This window comes from Camelina sativa, chromosome 15 (genome assembly GCF_030686135.1).
Source record: "Camelina sativa cultivar CO46 ecotype springtype chromosome 15, ASM3068613v1".
In the NCBI taxonomy this organism is placed as follows: Eukaryota; Viridiplantae; Streptophyta; class Magnoliopsida; order Brassicales; family Brassicaceae; genus Camelina; species Camelina sativa.
This window is the reverse complement of record NC_141894.1, coordinates 19,857,367-19,878,944: the sequence shown is the minus strand read 5'-3', so window position 1 is coordinate 19,878,944 and position 21,578 is coordinate 19,857,367. Positions and strand designations below refer to the sequence as shown.

Genomic DNA, 21,578 nt, shown 5'->3' with positions numbered 1-21,578 from the left:
CAATATATAATGTGATTCTCCTATAATTTGCTAAATTTACTAAGGTGATACGACAATTAATGACCTTAGGAATTTCAAATCCAAAATCGTAAAGTAAAAATCTATGATTAAATCTTGGGAGAGGTTCATAGATGATCCTAAACCAAAAACTCCACAAGTCAAAAATCATTGATAATAATAAAATCATTAATAATAATAAAATCATTAATAAATTATATACAATGTGCTATTGCATCATGCGTATTGTTGTAATGCATGTATAAAGGAAATAGATTGACTCAAAAAAGAGATGAAAAGAGACGGTATCAAAATGTTTCTTTTTTAATTTGTAATTAGTACAAAACATATCCGGTGCCAGTTACGTATTTTATAGAATCCTTGTAGCTTTAGTTCGAGAGACTACGCTGGAACCTAACAGAAAACGATAAAGATAAGTCATAAGACATTACTGATCTACTTATTTTACCATCCTCAAATTCAAGTTTAAGATTTTTTTTAATCTTACAAATTATAAGAGCCATAAAAAAATGGTAATATAAATAACGATGTTTTGGCCACACCTAATTAGAGAACTGGCCTACATGGTGGGAGATTATAGGCGGCTGTAAGAAGATACGATGGCGTTTAATGATGCACGATTAGCTGTCTTGTCCCAGGGGAAGTATGGGTTTAATGATTAAAAGTGGTGTTTGAGGTTTGGATGATTGTATCCTACGTGGTCACCTTCAACAACTTCGACTGGAGAGAAAAATAGTCTTTAGCTTGTCCGGCCAAAAACAACATTATCTATGACAAGAAGCTCAAGCTGTTCATATATCCTTGGACGGTGAGATATGGACATGATAATATTTGTGCCTTCATGGCAATGCATGAATCTTATACCGAGTCCATGACTGCTTTATGCATATCTAAATCACAACAAAAGGCTTAACTTTGGTTAATATAATATAATAAGAAAACAAAAGGCTTAACTTTTAAAAGCTTTACAAAGAAAAAAGAAAAAGAAAAAAAAGTACTAACTTAGAAGTTACTGTGAGCTATTTATATTAAATATAGAGACTCTCAAGTCTCACTCATTCGGAGAAAGAATGAGAGATGCAAAATATAATCTTTCATGGCCTAGAAAGATTATCGAACATAAGTTTTTTTTTTTTTTTCAACCACACATTAAAATTAAAAGAGAACTCCAAGATTGGTCGCCCAAACCAGAGGGAAAGAGTTTACAAATGAAATTTCAAAAACTAAGGTCTTTGAAGACCGGGCTAAACAATCTGCTCTTACGTTAGACTCACGAGGGATCCTGTCCAGAGTGAAGAAAGGGAAAGAAGATCTGAGAATAGAGAAGTCCTCCAGTAAAATCGTAAAGGCTGGCCAATCGTCGGGCTTCTGCACCATCGCGATAAGCTCTGCACAATCCGTCTCAAAAGCTTGACAATCCACTCTTGCCTCCAAAATAGACTCCATGGCCCAGAGCAAGGCTTGAAGTTCCGCATGTAAGGGGGTAAGGCCTCGTCGCTGACTCCGAGCTCCCAAGAGAATTGTTGAATCATCCCCATCACAAAACCACCCCAAACCCTGTAAAACATCCGAATTTTTCCATGAACCATCAAATTGACAACGGATAGACGGCTCCCTAATTTCCAAAGAAGCTTGGGGATTTAAAAACTTATCGGAGAGAGATTTGGCCTCAGACACAATAATCTGTCATTTGTTGCCTGATTTAAAATCTCTGTCGGTTTTGCCTCTAAACCCTGAAAAACCTTTTTATTCCTATCTTTCCATATCGACCAAAGTATCCAAGGGAGATAAATAGAAATATTAGTAATCCCGGATTGCCCTGCCACCCGCCAAAAAATAAAATCCAGATTCGAATAGATTGATGTATATGGAAAACCTTCGGCTTCTAGTGATAAAGGAGACAACTCCCAAATACTCATTGATCGCGGACATTCAAAAAGAGCGTGGTTAATGGTCTCCGATTTCAGACCACACCGCTTACACTGCATATCACATCGGATACCGCGGTGTGCAAGCCGTTCCAATACAGGAAGAGTTCCAGAAGCGACCTGCCAGAAAAAATGTTGAACCTTGGAAGGAACCTCAAGTTTCCACGCATGGGCGCGAAGAGCCGTGCACGTAGGTCCAATTTCCACTTCCGTGATTAGTTCCCGTGCTAACCGATAACCAGACTTCACCGAGTACTTCCCTGATTTAGTAAAATGCCAAACTAAAGAATCTGGTTTAAAAACTTTGCTGACCGCTATACTCCGAATAACCGGAATATCCTCCGGATCAAAAAACTCCTCCAGAATAGGTAAATGCCAATCCTTCGTAGATGGATTAATTAAATGATTACCCATCAAACTTGGAAGCAATAGTCGACCTCGACCATTAGCTGGTCTTGGACGAGTATCTGGTAACCACGGATCCCGCCACACTGAGATGGAACAGCCAGAGCCTACTGCCCATCTCGCACCCTGCTCCACTAATGCCTTAGTTGAGTAAATACTCCGCCAAGCAAAAGAAGGGTTATATGGTTTTTGAGCCGAAAGAGGGTGTTTGTTCCTGAAGTACCTACCATGCATTACTCGAGCCATTAGGGAATTCGGATAATGGATAAGACGCTAGTACTATTTTGCCAGCATTGCGTCATTAAATTGTTCAAGGGCTCGGAAACCTATACCCCCTTCACATTTATCTTTACACATTTTATTCCAAGCTACCCAGTGCATGCCACGAGCCTTATCATTAGACTTCCACCATAAGGTAGATATAGCACTCGTCAATCGGGAAGTCAGCTCCTGCGGGAGATTATAACATGACATGACATGGGTAGGAAGTGATGTAGCCACCGATTTAATCATAATCTCCTTACCCCCTTTCGAAAGAAGCTTTGCAGACCAACCGTTAACTCGGTCATCTAATCGATCCTTAACATAACTAAACACCTTGGTTTTCGAACCTTGAAGGCTCTCAGGGATACCCAAATACGAGCCCATGCCGCCTTCTTTAGAAGTACCCATAACGGTTTTTAAATGAGGTCGTAAATCGGAAGAGACTTTTTTACCAAACATAATAGAAGATTTATCCAGATTAACCTCTTGTCCTGAGGCTTTCCCATAATCCCCTAATATTTCCATTACTTTTCTACACTCGGTTGCCTCAGCTTTGCAGAAGAAAAGACTATCATCAGCAAACAGCAAGTGCGAAATAGTAGGACTATCACGGGCAATTTTGATACCCGTTATTTTCTTTTCCCGTTCTGCCTTCTTGATATTTGCTATCAAAACCTCAGTGCAAAGAATGAACAGATACGGCGACAGGGGATCCCCCTGACGAAGACCCCTATGAGGGAGAATGGAACCCTTGGGTTGACCATTCAATAGAACTTGGTATGACACAGAAGAGACACACCACATAATCCACGAGATCTATTTCCTGGCAAAACCGAATTTGACCAAAACCGCCTCCAAGAAATCCCATTCTACTCGATCGTATGCCTTGCTCATATCCGTTTTGAGAGCGAGAAACTCCGTCTGGCAACTCTGATTGGTGTTAAGTCCATGAAACATCTCTTGAGCGACAAGAATATTATCAGTTATTAAACGACCAGAAACAAAGGCCGACTGAGTTTCAGAGACCAAAAGACGTAGAAACCGTTTAAGCCGGAAACACAAAATTTTAGATATAATCTTATAACTGACATTACAAAGACTGATCGGTTGATACTCCGCCATCCGCTGCGGTCTATCAACCTTGGGAATAAGACAAATATTTGTCTCATTTAAACGAGGATCAAAACGATCCGTCCTAAAAAATCCCTGAACCAAAGACACCAAATCCCCTTTCAAAGAGACCAAAACCGTTGAAAGAATAAAGCAGTCATGCCGTCAGGGCCTGGAGTTTTCTCCTGGTGCATCGCGAACAGAGCCTTACGGACTTCCGCCTCAGAAATATCCCGAGTAAGATCTCTATTCATACTCTCCGTGATTAGAGGATTGATTTCGCTAACCATTTCTGGAATGCCATTACCAGCCAACTTCTTAAAAAGATCCTCAAAGTACTTAGTAGCAATATGTTCCATACTCGACGGCGAATCGTTCCAGACATTATCTATGTCAGAAAGACCAACAATTCTATTCCTCACCCGCCTTTGCTTCGTGGAAGCATGAAAATATTTAGTGTTTTTATCTCCAACCCTGAGCCAGAATTTCCTGCTTTTTTGTTGCCAATATATTTCTTCATCATGATACGCCTCCTTTAATTTCCGCTCAATGTCCCGGATTTCCCTTTGAGAAATCGAATCATCCATTTTAGCCTCATGGAGAGCCGCCTTTAAAATAAGCGAGGGACCAGAACTTATACTATTCTTTCGCCACCAAGAGATAGAATTCCTGCAATTCTTTACCTTATCCACAAAGCTAGGGGTGCGGAAATTCCTGGTACGATTCCACCCAGCCTCAACCGCATCCGCTATACCTTCCTTACCCAGCCACCGTTTGTCAAAACGAAACTGTCTAAGCCGTCGCCTATCCCACTTCTGACAATTTGCCAAAATCGGACAATGGTCTGAACCAATCATCTCCAAGTAATCAATCCTTGAGTTCGGATATAACCCATGTCAATCCTCATTACCCACAGCGCGATCTAACCGACAATGGATCACCTGATTATTACATCGGTTTCCCCGCCATGATAACTGATCCCCAAAACAAAGAAACTCAAGCATCCCACAATACCGAAGCACTGAACTGAAAGGTATAAAGGAATTTCATGATGGGTCAATTAAGTTTATTATGACTGAAATACTATTTTCTGTGTCGGCTTATTTAACTAAATACAACTTCATGATGGGTCAATTAAGTTATAATATATCCAAACAGTTATAATTTATCGAAAAATTGCTGGTCACTTTTGTCGGTGAGAAGTTGAGAACCAAAATTTCAGAAATAATGTGATGTTCTATCGATATCACTGTCCGGAAGAGTTATGCCTAAACAATTAACAATTTAAAACCTTACATTGTAAGAAAGTAGCTAAATCATTTTTGACTCACGTCACGCAAGCCACACCCAGTTTTATTTAATTTGGATGAATTTAGTTATGTGAATTAATTGTTATAGAAGATGCTGCAATTTTCGTAAATAGACCTCTAATCTAACACAAATGCATGTTATAGAAAATTTATCCTTGTCACTCAATTGTTCCGGAAAATATTTTTTAAATCCACTAATAATCTTTTTAGTGGACAGCAAATATATTTTAGTTGCTGTGAAAATGAGTTTTCTATACATTATTATGTGAAAAATGGGAAAATCTACTTTGATAAATAAAAAATTCTGTTTTTTTTTCTATTTTGTTTTATAATTTTATTTTCTATTTAACGCATGCATACAGTTACGTTATTCAACAAAAATAACTTAATAAATATATTTCAAAAATTAAATAGCATGTTAATTTTCATACAATCTTTTGCAGTATTTTCTAATTACAACTTTTGCAATTATCGTCGAGCTATGTTGCTATTTATCTGAATTACTAATTTTACATTTTTATTATATACTCATGGATTATATATATACTAGATTTGGATCCGTGCTAGAGCACGGGTTAAAATTTCTTTTATCTTTATTATAATTTCAAAATAAAATATAATTTAGAAGATGGTTTAGCATTGTAAACTGAGAAACGATTGTTATTATTATTTTTTTTGTATGAATATGTATTTTGGTGAATGGAGATCTGAATGATTTATATCAATGTTTTTTAATCAGGACCAGACCGGCCGGTCGGTTCGATCCAACCACAACCCAATAGATATTCCGGTCATGGTAACCTCTAAAAACCTAAAAAATTAAACCCGCAAAAAAAATAGAAAAACCCACTAAAAACTCGTGAACTGGAGGGTCGGACCGGGTTGTCGATCTCAAATTAAAATATTTTATTTTGGTCACACTTTAAACTCAAACCAAATTAAAAATAAATGTTGTTATTTATAAAAGAATTAGTTAGTTATTTTATCTAATCATTTAAAAGTTTAATTTTAGTTGCTTAGTACCTAACTATGTATGTTTTGTTCATATATTTATAAAAAGTAGATGTTATATTCATAAAATGTAATCAAACTAATAAACTAATTGACCTGTAATTCAATCGGTCCGACTTGTTGACCCAGTGACCCGAAAGACTTCCGGTTCACCTTCCGGTCCGGTTTTAAAGACATTGATTTATATTAAAAGCTTGGAAGGATGTTAGGTCAGATTTTATTTTGAAATCCACATAAAATCTCAGAAATCACGATTAAGTGTGATTAATTGCCAAGATTTTATTCTTTTTTATACCTAACAGTATATTTTTGTGCTATATAGTGTAACAATATATGGAATAATTAAGATTTTTTTTAGAAATTGTATAAATCATTGGAAGATTATCTATAAGAGGATTCTTTGAGATATTCTGAAGTGTATTTGTAATTTCATATAGCCCACGGATTTCATCTATAACTTTTTTTTTTGTAACCAACCTATATTTAATATATTATTTATTTTGTAACCAACTTATAAAAATTATATATTCTACAAAAAAAAGTTGTGTACTTCCGTTTTATTATACAAAAAAAATTGTGTACTTCCGTTTTATTATACAAAAAAAGTTGTGTACTTTCTATTTATGATTGAGAGTATATTTTTATCCCCTTTAATAACTTGGTTAACGTTGTGGTCTATCAATAAAATCTCAGGAAAATAAATTGGTAATATTGTAATTGTAGATCTTTGGAAACAACGTGATCTTCCGAAAATAAAGTTTGGAATATCCATGAACTATCAATTTGGAATATCATGTTTAACATTTTCTGTTACAATTAATGTTTTATTTGTTACCTTTAATATATGAACTATCAACTTGTAACTAATTAATATATAGATTGATCTATAACCTATTTGTAACCATTTATTAAAATTATAAAGTCTTATAAAGTCTACCAAAACAATGTTATGTACTTCCATTTTATTAAAAAGATGATTTATCATTTATCATTTATTATCTATATATGAAGAGTTATCTTATGAAGAGTATAGGGTCAATGTAGATCCTATATATAACCTATTTTATTTTTATGCATTTGTAACCATTTCTATTTTTTATAAAGTCTACGATTTGATACAAACATACGAAAGGAGGATCTTCATATATATTATAACTAAATCTTGCTCCACGATTTATGGATATCATTTATCATTTATCATTTATTATCTATATATGAAGAGTTATCTTATGAAGAGTATAGGGTTAATGTATATCCTATATATAACCTATTTTATTTTTATGCATTTGTAACCATTTATATTTTTTATAAAGTCTACAAAAACTAAATTGTGTACTTCCCTTTTATTAAAAAGGGGATATATATATATATATATTAAGGTATTTGCATGGATTTTGATATATCACCAATAATCTATAACTAATGAAAAAATAGTCGGTCGTTGCAAATTATTAATTTATCTTCCATAATAATGATTTGTTATGGTGGCGGTTCAGTTTTACGAAGAAAAAAAAAATGGTTAGTTCATTAATTTTAGATATATTCTGGTTATGCAATATCATTAAATATAATTATTGTTTTAGACAAAGGAAAAGCAATGTATTGTCAAACAAATTGATTGTGAGTAAAGTGGTCAAATATTTTTGGATTGGGTCGGTTCGGTTTTAGATCGCTTTGATTTGTGGGTTGGGTCTTCGGTTTAGGTATCGGTCGGATTGACTTCATATCACATTGTTTTTAGTTCAGACCACTTCCGGGTTGATCAATTTCAGTTGGAACTTTTACTAAGGTGTGTTCCTCCGATTCTAATATCGTATTAAATTTTACATGCTTTCAGTTTAAACACGTTTTATAATTTGTGTGAAACAAGTTAGGATATATTTAGATAAAGCTTGTACCATAAGGTTGGTGATGAGTCAAAATTTAGAGAAGAAAACAAAAATATGTGCAATCTCCAAGGGGTGATTACGAAAGCTCACCTCACATATATATAGTACGATTTGCTTTCTAAGTTTCTTCCATACGTGTTTTAGTTTTACTTACAATTCACGAATTATGGGAAATTTTTATGCTAAAAGTAATATTTTAAAATTCGAATATATTTCCCGAGTGAGAGAAATCGCGTGCATGGCCCTCACTCGCGGCGATTTCTCTCTCAAAACTCTTTCTTTTCTGAACACAACCTCGTGCGCCGTCGGTCGGGTTCTCCGTCGATTCCGGCGACGATGAGGACCCGTGGCTCATGGTGCTTCATCCGTAAACCGATGCATCAGCTAGGCAAATCTCTCAGATCAAAATCAAGGGAGAAGTGGAGGGGAGAAGTTTCTGTGCGACACTGTCAGTGAGAGCTCCATCGCCAGTGTAGTGACGCAGAACAGAAGAAGGAGATCCACGGCGAGGAACGGGTGAGGATAGTGGTTAGATCTGCGGACTGGAGATTCTGAAGGTTTCGATGCGCCGTTGTTCGATGGGGGAGGTCGTCTGCGGCAAGGCGGAGCTAAGCCACCGTTGAAGGTTTGCAGATCTACTCCCTACCGCTATTTCTCTCTCACGACTGAGCTTGGATCTCCTCGACGAAGGTAAGCTCGGTTATCTTCTTTCTCCTCCCCCACGGCTCTACGGTGGCGGGATGGCAACGGATCCTGGATCACCATCTCCATTCGACTCACGGTGTCCAGACACACCGGAGGTCCTGTTCCGGTGTGTATCCGCAATTCATGGGCGGCGGCTCCAACAGAGTTCTTCTTTTGGGGATTAGGGTTTCCTGAACCGGTTAAAGGAAACCGAATCGGTTTTGTATTCTGTGGTTTGTTTTGGTTTGTTGTATTCGGTTTAGACCTTTAAGAGATTGTAATGGGCCTAAATCCAAAAATAGCATATTGGGCACTTATTTATATAAATTGAATACCCTTTAAAAAAAATCGAATATAAAGTAAACAAATTTTTTTTTGGGTCAATAAAAAACAAAATTTAGAAACTATTATTGAGTACTCTACTTTCACAAATGAAATAGCTTTGCAAATCAGCTCCTATTTATACACCTATGGAAGATTGATTTCGTCGCCGAAAGGTTTTGTGTCATACCGTACCATGCTCTACATACATCATACATGTGTTCTTAACACATTCGTAATAAACAAAAAAAAGACAATTATATATAATTTTCAAAAAACCATTTTAAATTTAATTCTCAATAGAAATATTGATGACTTTGTTCAGAATTTGAGTATAGGTTTTCAGGTTTCAAAGTTATTGAGTCCATTGATTATGCTTTTATACACACAAAATTATATTTGATTGGTAACTTTAAACGGTAATATTTTTTTAATGGTATAAAAGAGCCGTAAAAGGGTAAAAAACAAATAAGTAAAAGAAAATGATAACATAATTCTGTAAGAGTTGAAGGTGTTTGTCAAATTTAAAGAATCTGTTGTTTGTTTTAAAGATATTTTGACAAAAAAAAATTGGAGAGATCTAAAATATCGATAGTTTTTTTGGTTTATGTTGGATCGATACTTAAACTTTTAGTGGAAATATAAGTTTCGAATATGTTTTAAAGTTGTGTTCTAAAGCATAAAACAACCATTCAAACTTGAAAAAGTGTTCACATTGTGTCTTAAACTTAAAACAACCCTTACCGATCAAAGATAAAAGATAAAAAGAGTTATGTTTCTTCTTTCTTATACCTATTTTCAACTAAACGTAGGAATTCCTTTAAAGTATTTCCAAGTAATTGTTTATATTACAATCCAAGTTAAATAATAGGGATGTTCACGCGCACCTTGTGACAATATTATATTCATACATTTCTTTATAATACATGCAAAATAAAATATATAGTAAACCACATTTATTAAATGAACAGATAGTAAATTAAAAAAAAAAAAAAAAATCAAACTTTTGAAAGTACAATAATTAGTTGTAGACCACAATATGTAATTTAGTAAATTTATGCTATTATCATGTCTAGGCTAATCAAATCATGTCCACTGCACTATCCAAATTCAGATTATGTTTAACCATTACAACATCTTTAGTTAACTACTCAAAAACGTTTTTGTTCAAAAAAAAAATAAAAAAAATAAAAAACTACTCAAAAACGTTTGGTAAACATAAATTATTTAAATCGATTTATCTAACGTAGAAACATTTATAACTACATCAGTTACGTTTTACACCTACCAAAACATATTATATGGACTAATAGAAATTTCGGTGACTAAAACACCGGCATGAATATTTTTTTTCCAATAAATATATAGATTAGTTCACATGAGTCAGTTGTGGAGAATATTTTTTATGTACGTAAGATAATAGGGTTACATAAATATTTCGTACTGATTTATCCGTTTTAAAATTTGCACTACGTAAATCAAAAATGAAAGAAAAGAGGAGAATTAGGCTATAAATCAAGTCAAGAACAAAAAAAGACAATGAATTTGAATTTATTGCAAACTGTTGAAAAAAAAAATCATACTCTTTAAACAAGTAATAAGACAACCATAAATGATAAGAGGAAAAAACAAACCAACAATTAAATGATTGAGACAGACCTAAAAACCCCACTAATCATTTAAGGTAAAAAAGAGATGAAATTTACAAGAGTGTGCAAAAAACCAAGATTATGAAGTTGTATAACGAACTAGGCATAACCACGACACAATACAACCCGAGCCAGACGGTGCCGCAACACAAACACAGCCTGTCTTTAAAAGCCTTCGTTTAATATTATACTCTTCCTTTCTTTAAATACCCTTCTCTTCTTCTTCCTCTTCTGCTCTCTTCATCTTCTAAGAAACTCACATTTTTACCATTATTTTGCTCTGCTCAGGTCAGCTTTTCTCTCTCTCTCCCTCTTTCCTCTCTCTTCTACTTTACGGTACTTACAACATTGTCATTGCAACTACTTACAACTTCCATGAATGAATCTTATGTACACACTTGTTGTCTTAAGTTTCAGTTCTTGTCTGATCCAATCCAGATCTAGTTTCTGCATTTTGTGTCTTGTGTCTTGTGAACTTTATGCTTCTTCACTGTCTTTATGTTTGTTGTTGTGTCGGTTTGTTTTTCTTTTTCTCCAGCTAAAAAAAGTCTCAGTTGTTAAGTAATGTTGAAGTAAACAGTTTCAAGATCTGAATTAACTAACACTGGTTTAGTTAAAGAACTCAATTCGATTTAGAAAATATCATTTGTTCTTGAAAACAGATCCGGATCTGAGAATCACTTGCTGTGTTTTCATTGGTTCTTGATTAAGATTCGATCTCTTTGTTCAATTTGAAGTCCTGATTTGCTTTTCTTGAAAATGCAGCGGGAAGAGTGAAGAAACGATGGCAAAGATGCAATTCTCAATCTTTATCGCTGTCGTCGCGCTCATGGTTTGCTCTGCATCTGCTAAAACCTTAAGCCCTCCAGCTCCAATGCTGCCACCATCACCAGCTCCAGCACCAGCCCCGGAAAATGTGAATCTCACCGCGCTCTTAAGCGTAGCTGGTCCTTTCCACACGTTCCTTGACTACCTTCTCTCAACTGGAGTCATTGAGACCCTCCAAAACCAAGCTAACAACACCGAGGAAGGCGTTACGATCTTTGTCCCCAAGGATGATGCTTTCAAGGCTCAGAAGAATCCTCCTTTGTCCAATCTCACAAAAGATCAGCTCAAACAGCTTCTTCTCTTCCACGCTCTGCCTCATTACTACTCCCTTTCCGAATTCAAGAACTTGAGCCAGTCTGGTCCAGTGAATACCTTTGCTGGTGGCCAATACTCCTTGAAATTCACAGATGTTTCAGGCACGGTTCGGATTGATTCTCTATGGACCAGGACTAAAGTCAGCAGCAGTGTTTTCTCCACTGACCCTGTGGCTGTTTACCAAGTGAACCGTGTGCTTCTACCCGAAGCAATCTTTGGTACTGATGTCCCTCCAATGCCGGCTCCAGCTCCTGCTCCTGTCGTCAGTGCTCCTTCTGATTCGCCTTCCGCTGCTGACTCTGAAGGAGCCAATGCTTCTTCACCAACGTCCTCGCACAAGAACTCCGGACAGAAGATGGCTCTTGCTCCAATCGCCATGGTTGTTTCCGGTTTGGTGGCAATGTTATTGTGATCAAATGGTTTTTGCAGATTGAGTATGTTTTAAGTTACAGTGTCAAAGATTGTATTACATCATTCCCAATTGTCTTTTGATTTTTGAGCCCCATTTTTTATTATACATTTTTAATCATTATAATTGTCGTCATTACCATTGTTGTGAATTGAGATTGTTCCTCCATTTTACTTTTCTTTAGTTGATTTTGCTTCATTTGCAAGTTAAGATGATACCAAGAGGTTTAAAGTTCATTCTTTTATTTTTTTTGGCAAACAAATTTCATTCTCTTTGATACAATTTCAAGATAAGTCACTATATAATAATTTCAATATAAGTCAAAGCCTTCTTTTTTTGTTTTGTAATATGTGAGTGAAATTATACTATCAACTCTCCACCAAGCAGTGAAATTATATGTAGTCCATGGGGGATAGAAGATATCAAAATAGAGACAAAGGATTGACCAAACAACAATTACATAACCTACTGCTGGTTCTCCATAGTGAAGAGTTAGAGGTAGAACATATTGATATATAGGATAATTTTATCATATCGCTTTAATTTTAAATTGTAATATTGATTAGTTTGGTGCTTTTGTTGGTGAGTTTCTGTATTCAGTTTAATTTATTTTACACATTCTTTTAGGGATAGCTTTTAATAAGTTTTCATTTTGCCCCATCATTTTAAAAAAAAAATTGGTCTTCAGATTATTGTTTTTCTCTTTGCTTTTTTCCATAAGATAAAATTAAAAGTGGTTTTCCGGCGTCCGTCACCTTCATCTCTAGTTTTTACTTCTCTTTATTTCTGCAAGTTCCTAGTTTTTATAGTGTAAATAACGGCAAATCACAGATTTCATATCTATGCTTTTAGCCATATTGTGACGGTGGTGATATATGCTTCTCTTCAGGTGATTCAAGATATGGGCTTTCACTCGCTTCTGTTTTATTCTCCAATTTCGATAGCCTATCATCTTAACTTGCCGTATTGGTCAGATTCATCCGATCGATGTTCTTTGTCTCTTGTGATACCGATTCATTTGAATCGGGATGGTTGTCCCTATATAAGTTTTTTTCCAGTGGTATTCCTCACCGGCGTAATCCCTGGTTCTCAACCGATGATTCTTCTCTGCACCATTTATATGGAGATATCATTTGGATTTTCGATCCGGGAATCAACAAATTAACCATCTCACTTGAAGGAACTGGTCCACGCAGGCTTTGTATTGGCCTTCGACTTTTGATGACATGGTCTGACGATGATGTTCTCTCTATTCATCGGTCAAAAAGTTTAGGTGTTATGAACGGAGAAACCATGTTCACAAACCGGCAAAGACGCATACAACGTTTCAAAAGACATGTTCTAGGAGCTTTTCAAGCAACATATCATTGTATTGTTTTAATCAAAGTGATGCGAAAAGCATTTAGGAGTTTCATCTACAAGATGTTAACCTTTTACGAGTATACGAAGAGGAGACTTAACAGATTTCACTTGTTGCTTGTAAGGCTTCCGTTAAGAAAGGAGAGTTACTTCTACTTCTTCGTCGAAATTATGTTCAATTTGTTTTACTTGTTTCAATGGTTATTTTTGAATTGTTCATATATATCATATATTATGTAACATGTTTATGATAACGTAAATGTTTGCCGTTAAAAAAAAAAAAAAAAATTAAAAGTGGTTTTTCACTATTCGTAATTTAAAAATATTATTTTTGATATGAGATTTTGTGTTATTTATTTGGCTGGAGTTTCAAAAGTCTCTACAATTTAATCTCCGGTTCAATCCACTAAATCACTAAATTATGACCTCACCTCACCTGTTAGGATAATTAAGATAAATATCAATGGTCCATAAAGAAGATAACCTTTGAATCTACATGAAACAGAGGAGCACAACACAACACAACAATGGCCTCTCACTTCTTCACACCGTCACCAACACCAACCGCCACCGGTGACGCCGTCTATGTAGCGACGGTGCCGCTTAAAGCGTCCCCTGGCCCACCGCAGCTTATTATGTCTATGGCTTACTCACTTAACCTCTGGAAACTACAGCATTTCATGGTCCTCATCAAACCTTCTTCTCCTATTCCTCAAGAGGTAGAGGAGAGACCTTTATAACATTCTTCCCTAAAATGAGTTACTGTTTCTGAACAAATCCGTTTTGTGGAACCTCTAGGTGATTGTGTTTGATTTTCAGCCACGTAATCCAGAGAGCATAGAAACAGCAATCTCAGTTTTGTCAGGAAATTTGATTCCAGGTTCTGATTCCCAGACAATGATATCGAATGTAATCTGTGATTCATCATTCAGATAGTTTTTTTCTCCGGATTTCGACGAATCTTTTTGATCATGGAGGAGAGTTATGTGTAGATAACAAAGGTGAAAAGAGTAGGAATCGTGTAAATGTAGTCAAGATTCTGATTTAAACTTTTTTTTTGGTGGATAGGTGTAGTTCTTGAAAGAAGGTTGAAGAATGTTCCAAGACAAAGATGTTGGATGGTTGGATCATCCAAAGAGAATGCTATGGAAATGGCGATTGAGTTTAATAACTCATGGGAGACTGATCTTAGAGTTGGCTTTCATGACTGCCGTCATTATACTAATGGTACTCAGCTTTTAATCAAGAAGACTTTGTTTTTTTTTTTTTTTTTTTGTTTCTAAGTCTTTTTGTCTTTGCCTTATAATCTTTGGAATACAGAACTTGTCCAACATCTTACCGGCGAAATACAAATCTTGGAGCGACTTCCACGAAGCTAATGTTAATAATATCCACCTCAGTCATAGATGAAACAAATGGTCACTTATTGTAGTACTAAGAGTTTATTCTCAGCTATTATGATGTGATAATTAGTCGTTGGAAATAAAAATTTAAATGTTGTCCTATTGTTTATTAGTAAGAGTGGTTAGTTTTTCTATCTTTTTATAAGATTTTTCTTACCTTATTCAAATTTATGCTTGTAATTGTAACTAATCAAAAGTTTAGAGCCAAAACAAGAGCCAATGAAACTTGAAACACATGTTTGAAATTTTCTTACTCCCAACTAGAAAATATTACAAATGAGCTCATGACTAAGAAGTAACGGAATTCAAAACATAGAAGTAGGGGTGTCAATTGGGCCTAAGGCCCGCGGGCATCGCCCGTTAGGTAGCATAGCGGGGCGGGCATGAGCCTTGTAATTGAAGCCCGAAAAATAGCGGGTCTTGCGGATTAAGACCATTTTGTCCGCGAGTGCGGCGGTCATGTCCATCGCGGGCGGTAGGTTATCCGATGGGCGATGAAAAATTCTGCTGCATCGTCTTCGTTAGTCTCCTAATCGGATGGTGAATCAGAGATTCGAATACGGATAATATTAGGGATTCATATGCGGAAGAAATTACGAGAGTGATTGGAAAGATGAATCAAGAGCATAGAAGTTTAATTCTACGGACAACTACGAGAAAAATCTTGCAAGAGGTTCTTCTTCTTTTTCCATCATAATTCATGTCTCTTAAGATCTCTCAGTTTGTAATCCTACTTTACATGGGTTTGAGTATTTGCAGAGGTTGAACAACTTCTTGAACCCAAAGAAAGAGCAATTCTTCAACAAATCTGAAGATGATTTCAACAGTAAGTTCTCTCAAATGATTTTATCTTTAAGATTACATTTCACAGTCATTCTCATAGCAATCTAATGACCATTTGCTTTGGTTTAAATTTACAGTCATTCTTTTAATTGAGCTTTGTGCTTTGAGTTAGTACTATTGATGGTTTCAACAGTTCAACACTTTGTTTTTGTTTTTTCCAGAGCTAAAGAGATCTCTTTACTGTTAGTTCTCTCAATTTGGAAGGATACTTGATGTGGTTGTGTTAAAGACACCTAAGCTCTGGGGACAAGCCTGGGTTGTCTTCACTGAAGTCACAACTGCTAGTAATGCTGTCCGTCAAATGCAAAAATTTCCCTTCTATGATAAGCCAATGGTACCTTTTCGCATGTCTTATGTTCCAGCTCTTTCCATTAGAAATTTAAGACTATAAAAAGCTCAGAAAGTTGCAAAGATTAACTTAGGAGTAGTAATTGAGTTTGATTGCTGATTATATTAATTTGAAGGAAATATGACGACATTAGATGTTGAGGGCACACATAAGTGATTGCTAAGTAGTAGACTAGTGAAATCTGAATTGCCATTACACATTACTATTCATATCATCATTGGAAACTACAGTGACGGAAATCTCGTTGCTTCTTTGTTAGCTAGTAAGCTACACGTGATACAGGTTGATGAGTTTTATGCTAATATATCTCTGAAATATTAAATTCAATCTTGTTCATAAGAAAAATTTGTAAGCTTTTGTAATATTGCTCACATCGCATTATTCAGTTGCATAGTTGCATAGTTGTTGTTCACGGCTAGAGGTACGTACGGAGCTTGGTGGAGGAGAGGAAGAAGATCCCCGCAGGCATGCCCATGAGTCCGCAAAGTTAAGCGGAGCGAACATGGACATTGATATGTCGCCCGCCGCCCGTGGTGGATCTGTCCACGGTGGATCACTGAAAAGACGGACCGTCACTAAAACTATTAAAAAAAGACATAAATGATTCGGTATGATTTGGTTTTGGATTTGTTTTTTTTTTCGGGTGATTTTTCAAAAATTAAGAACGTCCAAAATGAATATCTTTTTCAATCGTCACCGACCAATCGCTTGAAAAAAAGCAAATAATCAAAGACGACTAGCTTGTTGACCAAAAAGAAAAAAAAAATCAAAAACTAGCTCATGTATATTGTTGGGACTAGAAACAACAAGTAAAAGAATGATTTTATCGAATAAGATCTGGGCAGACTTTCGGTACAAATCGACTAGAAACAATGAAGAACAACGAACTGGATTTTGTATTGACTTTTTCTTTACTGATTTGCTCTGAGTTTTGTTACATGTCCTTTTCGTGTTCTCGAGCCGGATATTTAAACTAAAACCCTAAGCCTAACTTCTCCTCGATCTCCTCCGGCTATCTCGCACGTGACCCAACCGTGTAGATCACGACCTCCTCTTTGAATTGACCTCGCTCCCGGACTTGAGCTCTCCTTCCGGGCCTTAACCAGGCCCATAATCGTTACCGAGGCTCCCCTCTTAATGGGCCTATCGAGTGGGCCTTTGCTCGGCGAAACCCAACACCAACATATATGTAAATTGCATACGTATATAATTAAGAATATGTATACGTATTAAGAAGAAGTACTAATTTACCTTTTCACAAACAAGTCATTTGTGATAAAAATCAAAGTATGTAATATGTATTGATCAATATTATAATATAATAAATTTGTATATAAAACTGAGAACTATATCCAATTCCCGACAGATCTATTTTTCGGATCATATCAAACAAATCTAGATATTTGGTAGACTTCAAAGTTCAAACCATCAGATAAATCACCACTCGAACACAGGACCACCGGACAAGCACTCTTTACTTGTATGTGTAAAATCACCTTTCAAAACCTAAAAAAAATTCATATCCCACTTAGTTTTGTTTCTTGTCGATATATTAAATTTTTCTAAAGATAATACCCAAGTAAAATAAGACCCCACCATCTCTGTTAATCATGGGGTCATTTCCTAAAGCGAAGCCCCAAGTTTGTATCTCCACTATTTGCCTTTTTTTTTTTTCTTTCCTAAAACTTTTAGGGAAAATTAAAACTAAAATAGTACTATGATAAACACAAGCACTACGATACTACGAGTAGATAACAAATAAACAAAAAGGAATTTTATTTTCCCAATTGGCCACTTGCACTTTTTACCAAATAAATACCTCTAAGTAACCTCTCTTCTCTTTCGTCAAAACTCATTTGCTCTCTCCAAGTACCAAAAGAAAAGTTTGAACAAGAAGCAAGACTTATTAAAGATGCTCAAGTTGTTGCGAAATCTTCGAAAAAGCCCGCGTGTGGCGGATGAAAGCGCGTTACCTTCCACGGCGGTTGACGGCGATCACGGGGGAGAAGACGGGAGTAATAACGGCGTGATGATGAAGTTCCCGTTGTCGATCATGTCATGTTTTGCGGTTCCACGTGTGAGCAAGACAGATGGTGTGTGGGTGTCGGGAGATTACGGTAGGGTCTCGTCGGAGGTTAACCATCTCATGGTTTGTGATGGCATGAGATACGCTCTCTTAATGTAATTATTATTATTATATCTCGAACTTAAATTAGCTAGTACTTAATACACATTTGTTTTGTGTTTATGGCTTTTAATTAGGGAATCTAGCTAGTGAGATATACAAATGCTTTTCACTTTTGTTTTTTTTTTTTTTTTGTTTTTTTTTTGTTTCTTTTGAGTCCATGAGGCTTGTGTTGAGTAAAGAAGATGTCCTAGTTAGGAATCTTTAACTTTTTCTTTTGAGTTTTTACTTACACATCTGCTTTTTGATATTTGAACTGCTATACTCGTGGTGAGAAAACTACCCACATACACATAACTTGGAGATTCTTGAATTTGTTAATGGTTGATGAGTTAGATGATTTATGACCACATAGTATTATTATTGATTAGGGAAATCTCATCCACCAAATAAATGACAGTGATTAATTTTTGTCAAAGAAACGGAATAGTATATATCATACAAAATAGACGTTAACCCGGAAAAAAATTGGTATTTTGTTTAAACACCAAACCCTTGTTGTGTCAATGTCATAGCCATATATTAATTTTTAAACGTGCATATATATAAAAATATATTATTATATAACATATATATTAATATTAAGTTCGAATTATGAAATCACTCTCCAGTTCGAGTTATATACTATAGTCAATATTCAATAATAAATGATTAGAGAATGGTCAAAATTTAGTTTTGCTAACGCGGAGAGTACAATGTGGAAATACTCATGTCCACGTTTAGTGCGACACAGCATGAACCGACCCTTTTAAAATAATCATTGCCACTGCCAATTTCATTTAAAACAAAATAAAATTGTTGTGTTGTGTCGACTGATAATATTAGGATTAGGATGTTTTCAGTGCGGTTCGCTCTATGTTATATCCCATCATTGCGATTGACGTTTGTTAATTTTCTCTTAAAATGATTGGTGAATTTACAACAGTCTAGAATCTAGATTGTGCTCGAGGCCTCTTGTGTCGAATTTTCTATCAACTAAGACGTTTTTATTTGCTAACTTTTCATAATTAAATACCAAAGTTAAACCATTATATCCGTGTAGATTACGGTTAGACATATATATGCAGACCACATGATTATAGGATATGTAACCTCTTACTTCGGGGTGGCTAATGGCAAACAAAATCATGATGATGAAGACAATAACGACGCTATCTTAGGTTTGAGAATCTTTACTACAAGAAAACAGTTTACGTTTTTACTGACAAATTTGTCGAAAATGGCTAATTCTCAGTTAGATTTTTGACGGATTTTTGTTTATCAATTCTAAATTTTTGAAAATTATAACTACAAAATTTTGATGAAATTTTAAATAGGTTTTCGTCAAATTTTCCAATGGATTTTATATAGAAACAGCCTATCTTTTTTTTTTGGTAATGCATCTACTCGTTGAAATGTTTATTTTGGTCAGGACATAATGCAGATACTTAAGTGTATGTTCTTCTATAAGTGTATGTTCTTCTAATTATAAGTGTATGTTCTTCACAATATTATCTAGATGATCTAATTACTTTTGAATTGGAATCCTTATAGCTATTTTATTGTCTAAAGAATTGTGTGGAATCAGACTTTGCAATACTTTGATCAAGCCATATTGTTGCCAAACAGGTTTGGAGACTTCAACATGACACATAAATCTCACCTAAATAAGCATTTCTTAACTGACACTACAATAAAACAATGCGATTTCCGACGGACCTTCTCCCGTCAGATATTTCTGATGGATTCTCGACTGATTTATGACGAGAATTGAACTGTTGTAATCTGTTGCTAATCCGTCGGGAATTACCGACGGGATTTGTTCCGTTGGGAATTCTGGACCAAATTCCGACAGAAAACTGACAGATTAAGTCTGTTAGACTATTTCGTCAGAATTCTGTCGGTATTCCATTGGTCATTTATTACCGTTATTATAGTCGTTTGAAAATTGTCGGTGATCCATCGGTCTTTTGTTACCGTTTTGTAACCGTTGTTTTAGCCATTTGAACGACAAGAATGGCCGACAGTTTTTCGACGGAATATCGACGGATTCCCGACGGATTCCCGACGGACATGATTTCTATAAATAAGTATCGGGACTCATTCTCAAAACAAACTTGTTCTTACTATATTTTTCTTGCTCTCCAAATAAAAAACGAGAAAAAATGTCTTCTTATTTTAGATCGTGGATGGATGAACCAATGATGGATCCAGAATCAAACTTACTAAGAGATGAGTATGCAAGAGGCGTAGGCGAGTTCATGGAATTGGCTTGTCAGCAACCGGAAGCTAAGAAAACACGTAAGTTGAAATGTCCATGTTCTCTTTGCCGAAATTCTCATAATATTAAGATTGATTTAGTGTGGAATCACTTGTATTGCAATGGGTTTATGACTGGTTATAAGATTTGGTTTCTTCATGGAGAACGGTCGGATTATGCTAGTACTAGCGAACCAAATATTGCTGCAAGTTTAGAAGAACAGAGAACGGATATAGATTTTAGTGTAGGTACTTTTCAGATGGTGAATGATGCATATAGGAAAAATATGCAGTCGACTAGTGGTGACGGAGATAGGATAGAGGAACCTAATTTAGAAGCCCAAAAGTTTTTTGGAATGTTAGATGCAGCGAAACAACCGCTATACCCAGGATGTAGATAGGGTCATTCTCCTTTATCATCTGCAAGTAGATTGATGACGATTAAGACAGACTACAATTTAGCGGAAGACTGTGTGGATGCGATAGCAGATTTTGTGAAAGACGTTTTGCCTGAAGATAATATTTCACCAGCTTCATACTACGAGGTTCAAAAACTGGTTGCTGGTCTTGGGTTGCCGTATCAGGTAATAGATGTGTGCATCGACAATTGCATGATATACTGGAGACAAGACGAAAACCGTAGAAGATGTAAATGGTGCCGCAAACCACGATTTCAAGAAACAAGTGGCAGAGATCACATTCCTTATAAACGAATGTGGTATGTACTCTTAGCAGACAGGTTAAAGAGGTTATACCAATCTGAACGTACAGCTGAGCCAATGAGATGGCATGCAGAGCATAGAAGAGAAGAAGGAAAGATCACACATCCCTCAGAAGCAGAAGCATGGAGACATTTTCAGTCAGTGTATCTGGATTTTGCGTTTGAGCGACGAAATGTTTACTTAGGACTCTGTACAGATGGTTTCAACCCATTTGGGAAGCACGGAAGGCAATATTCATTGTGACCGGTAATCGTAACACCTTACAATCTACCACTAGCTTATGTATTTGTGTGGATTATCTGTACTCTGTAGATGTTTCTGCTTAAGTCAGGTTTAGT

The 21,578-nt window shown here is 35.7% G+C and overlaps 4 protein-coding genes, 1 long non-coding RNA gene and 1 pseudogene across 5 annotated transcripts; 5 read left to right on the top strand and 1 right to left on the bottom strand.

Annotated features, from left to right (window-relative positions):
• Positions 1-1,173: 1,173 nt before the first annotated feature.
• LOC109129123 (uncharacterized) lies at positions 1,174-2,597 on the bottom strand. The gene is made up of 3 exons (XM_087487231.1): positions 1,895-2,597; positions 1,716-1,774; positions 1,174-1,575 (listed from the first exon to the last, which is right to left on the bottom strand). Exons 1-3 carry the CDS (start codon positions 2,595-2,597, stop codon positions 1,174-1,176), a joined length of 1,164 nt encoding a protein of 387 aa, XP_087343357.1.
• Positions 2,598-10,586: 7,989 nt separating this feature from the next.
• On the top strand, positions 10,587-12,309 carry LOC104793919 (fasciclin-like arabinogalactan protein 7). Its single transcript, XM_087488774.1, has 2 exons — positions 10,587-10,877; positions 11,355-12,309. Exon 2 carries the CDS (start codon positions 11,374-11,376, stop codon positions 12,142-12,144), a length of 771 nt encoding a protein of 256 aa, XP_087344900.1. The 5' UTR covers positions 10,587-10,877; positions 11,355-11,373; the 3' UTR covers positions 12,145-12,309.
• A 1,582-nt stretch (positions 12,310-13,891) lies between these two features.
• Positions 13,892-15,005, top strand: LOC104747152 (uncharacterized). Its single transcript, XM_010468730.3, has 4 exons — positions 13,892-14,219; positions 14,299-14,380; positions 14,569-14,727; positions 14,821-15,005. Exons 1-4 carry the CDS (start codon positions 14,028-14,030, stop codon positions 14,877-14,879), a joined length of 492 nt encoding a protein of 163 aa, XP_010467032.1. The 5' UTR covers positions 13,892-14,027; the 3' UTR covers positions 14,880-15,005.
• Positions 15,006-15,332: 327 nt separating this feature from the next.
• On the top strand, positions 15,333-16,787 carry LOC104747153 (uncharacterized). The gene is made up of 4 exons (XR_015581419.1): positions 15,333-15,576; positions 15,663-15,729; positions 15,908-16,080; positions 16,482-16,787. It is a non-coding gene; the product is annotated as an uncharacterized LOC104747153 (long non-coding RNA).
• Positions 16,788-17,925: 1,138 nt separating this feature from the next.
• LOC147926892 (uncharacterized) lies at positions 17,926-18,491 on the top strand. Its single transcript, XM_087486691.1, has one exon. The coding sequence runs from the start codon at positions 18,008-18,010 to the stop codon at positions 18,278-18,280; it is 273 nt and encodes a 90-aa protein (XP_087342817.1). The 5' UTR covers positions 17,926-18,007; the 3' UTR covers positions 18,281-18,491.
• A 1,906-nt stretch (positions 18,492-20,397) lies between these two features.
• LOC147926891 (uncharacterized) lies at positions 20,398-21,483 on the top strand (annotated as a pseudogene).
• Positions 21,484-21,578: the final 95 nt, after the last annotated feature.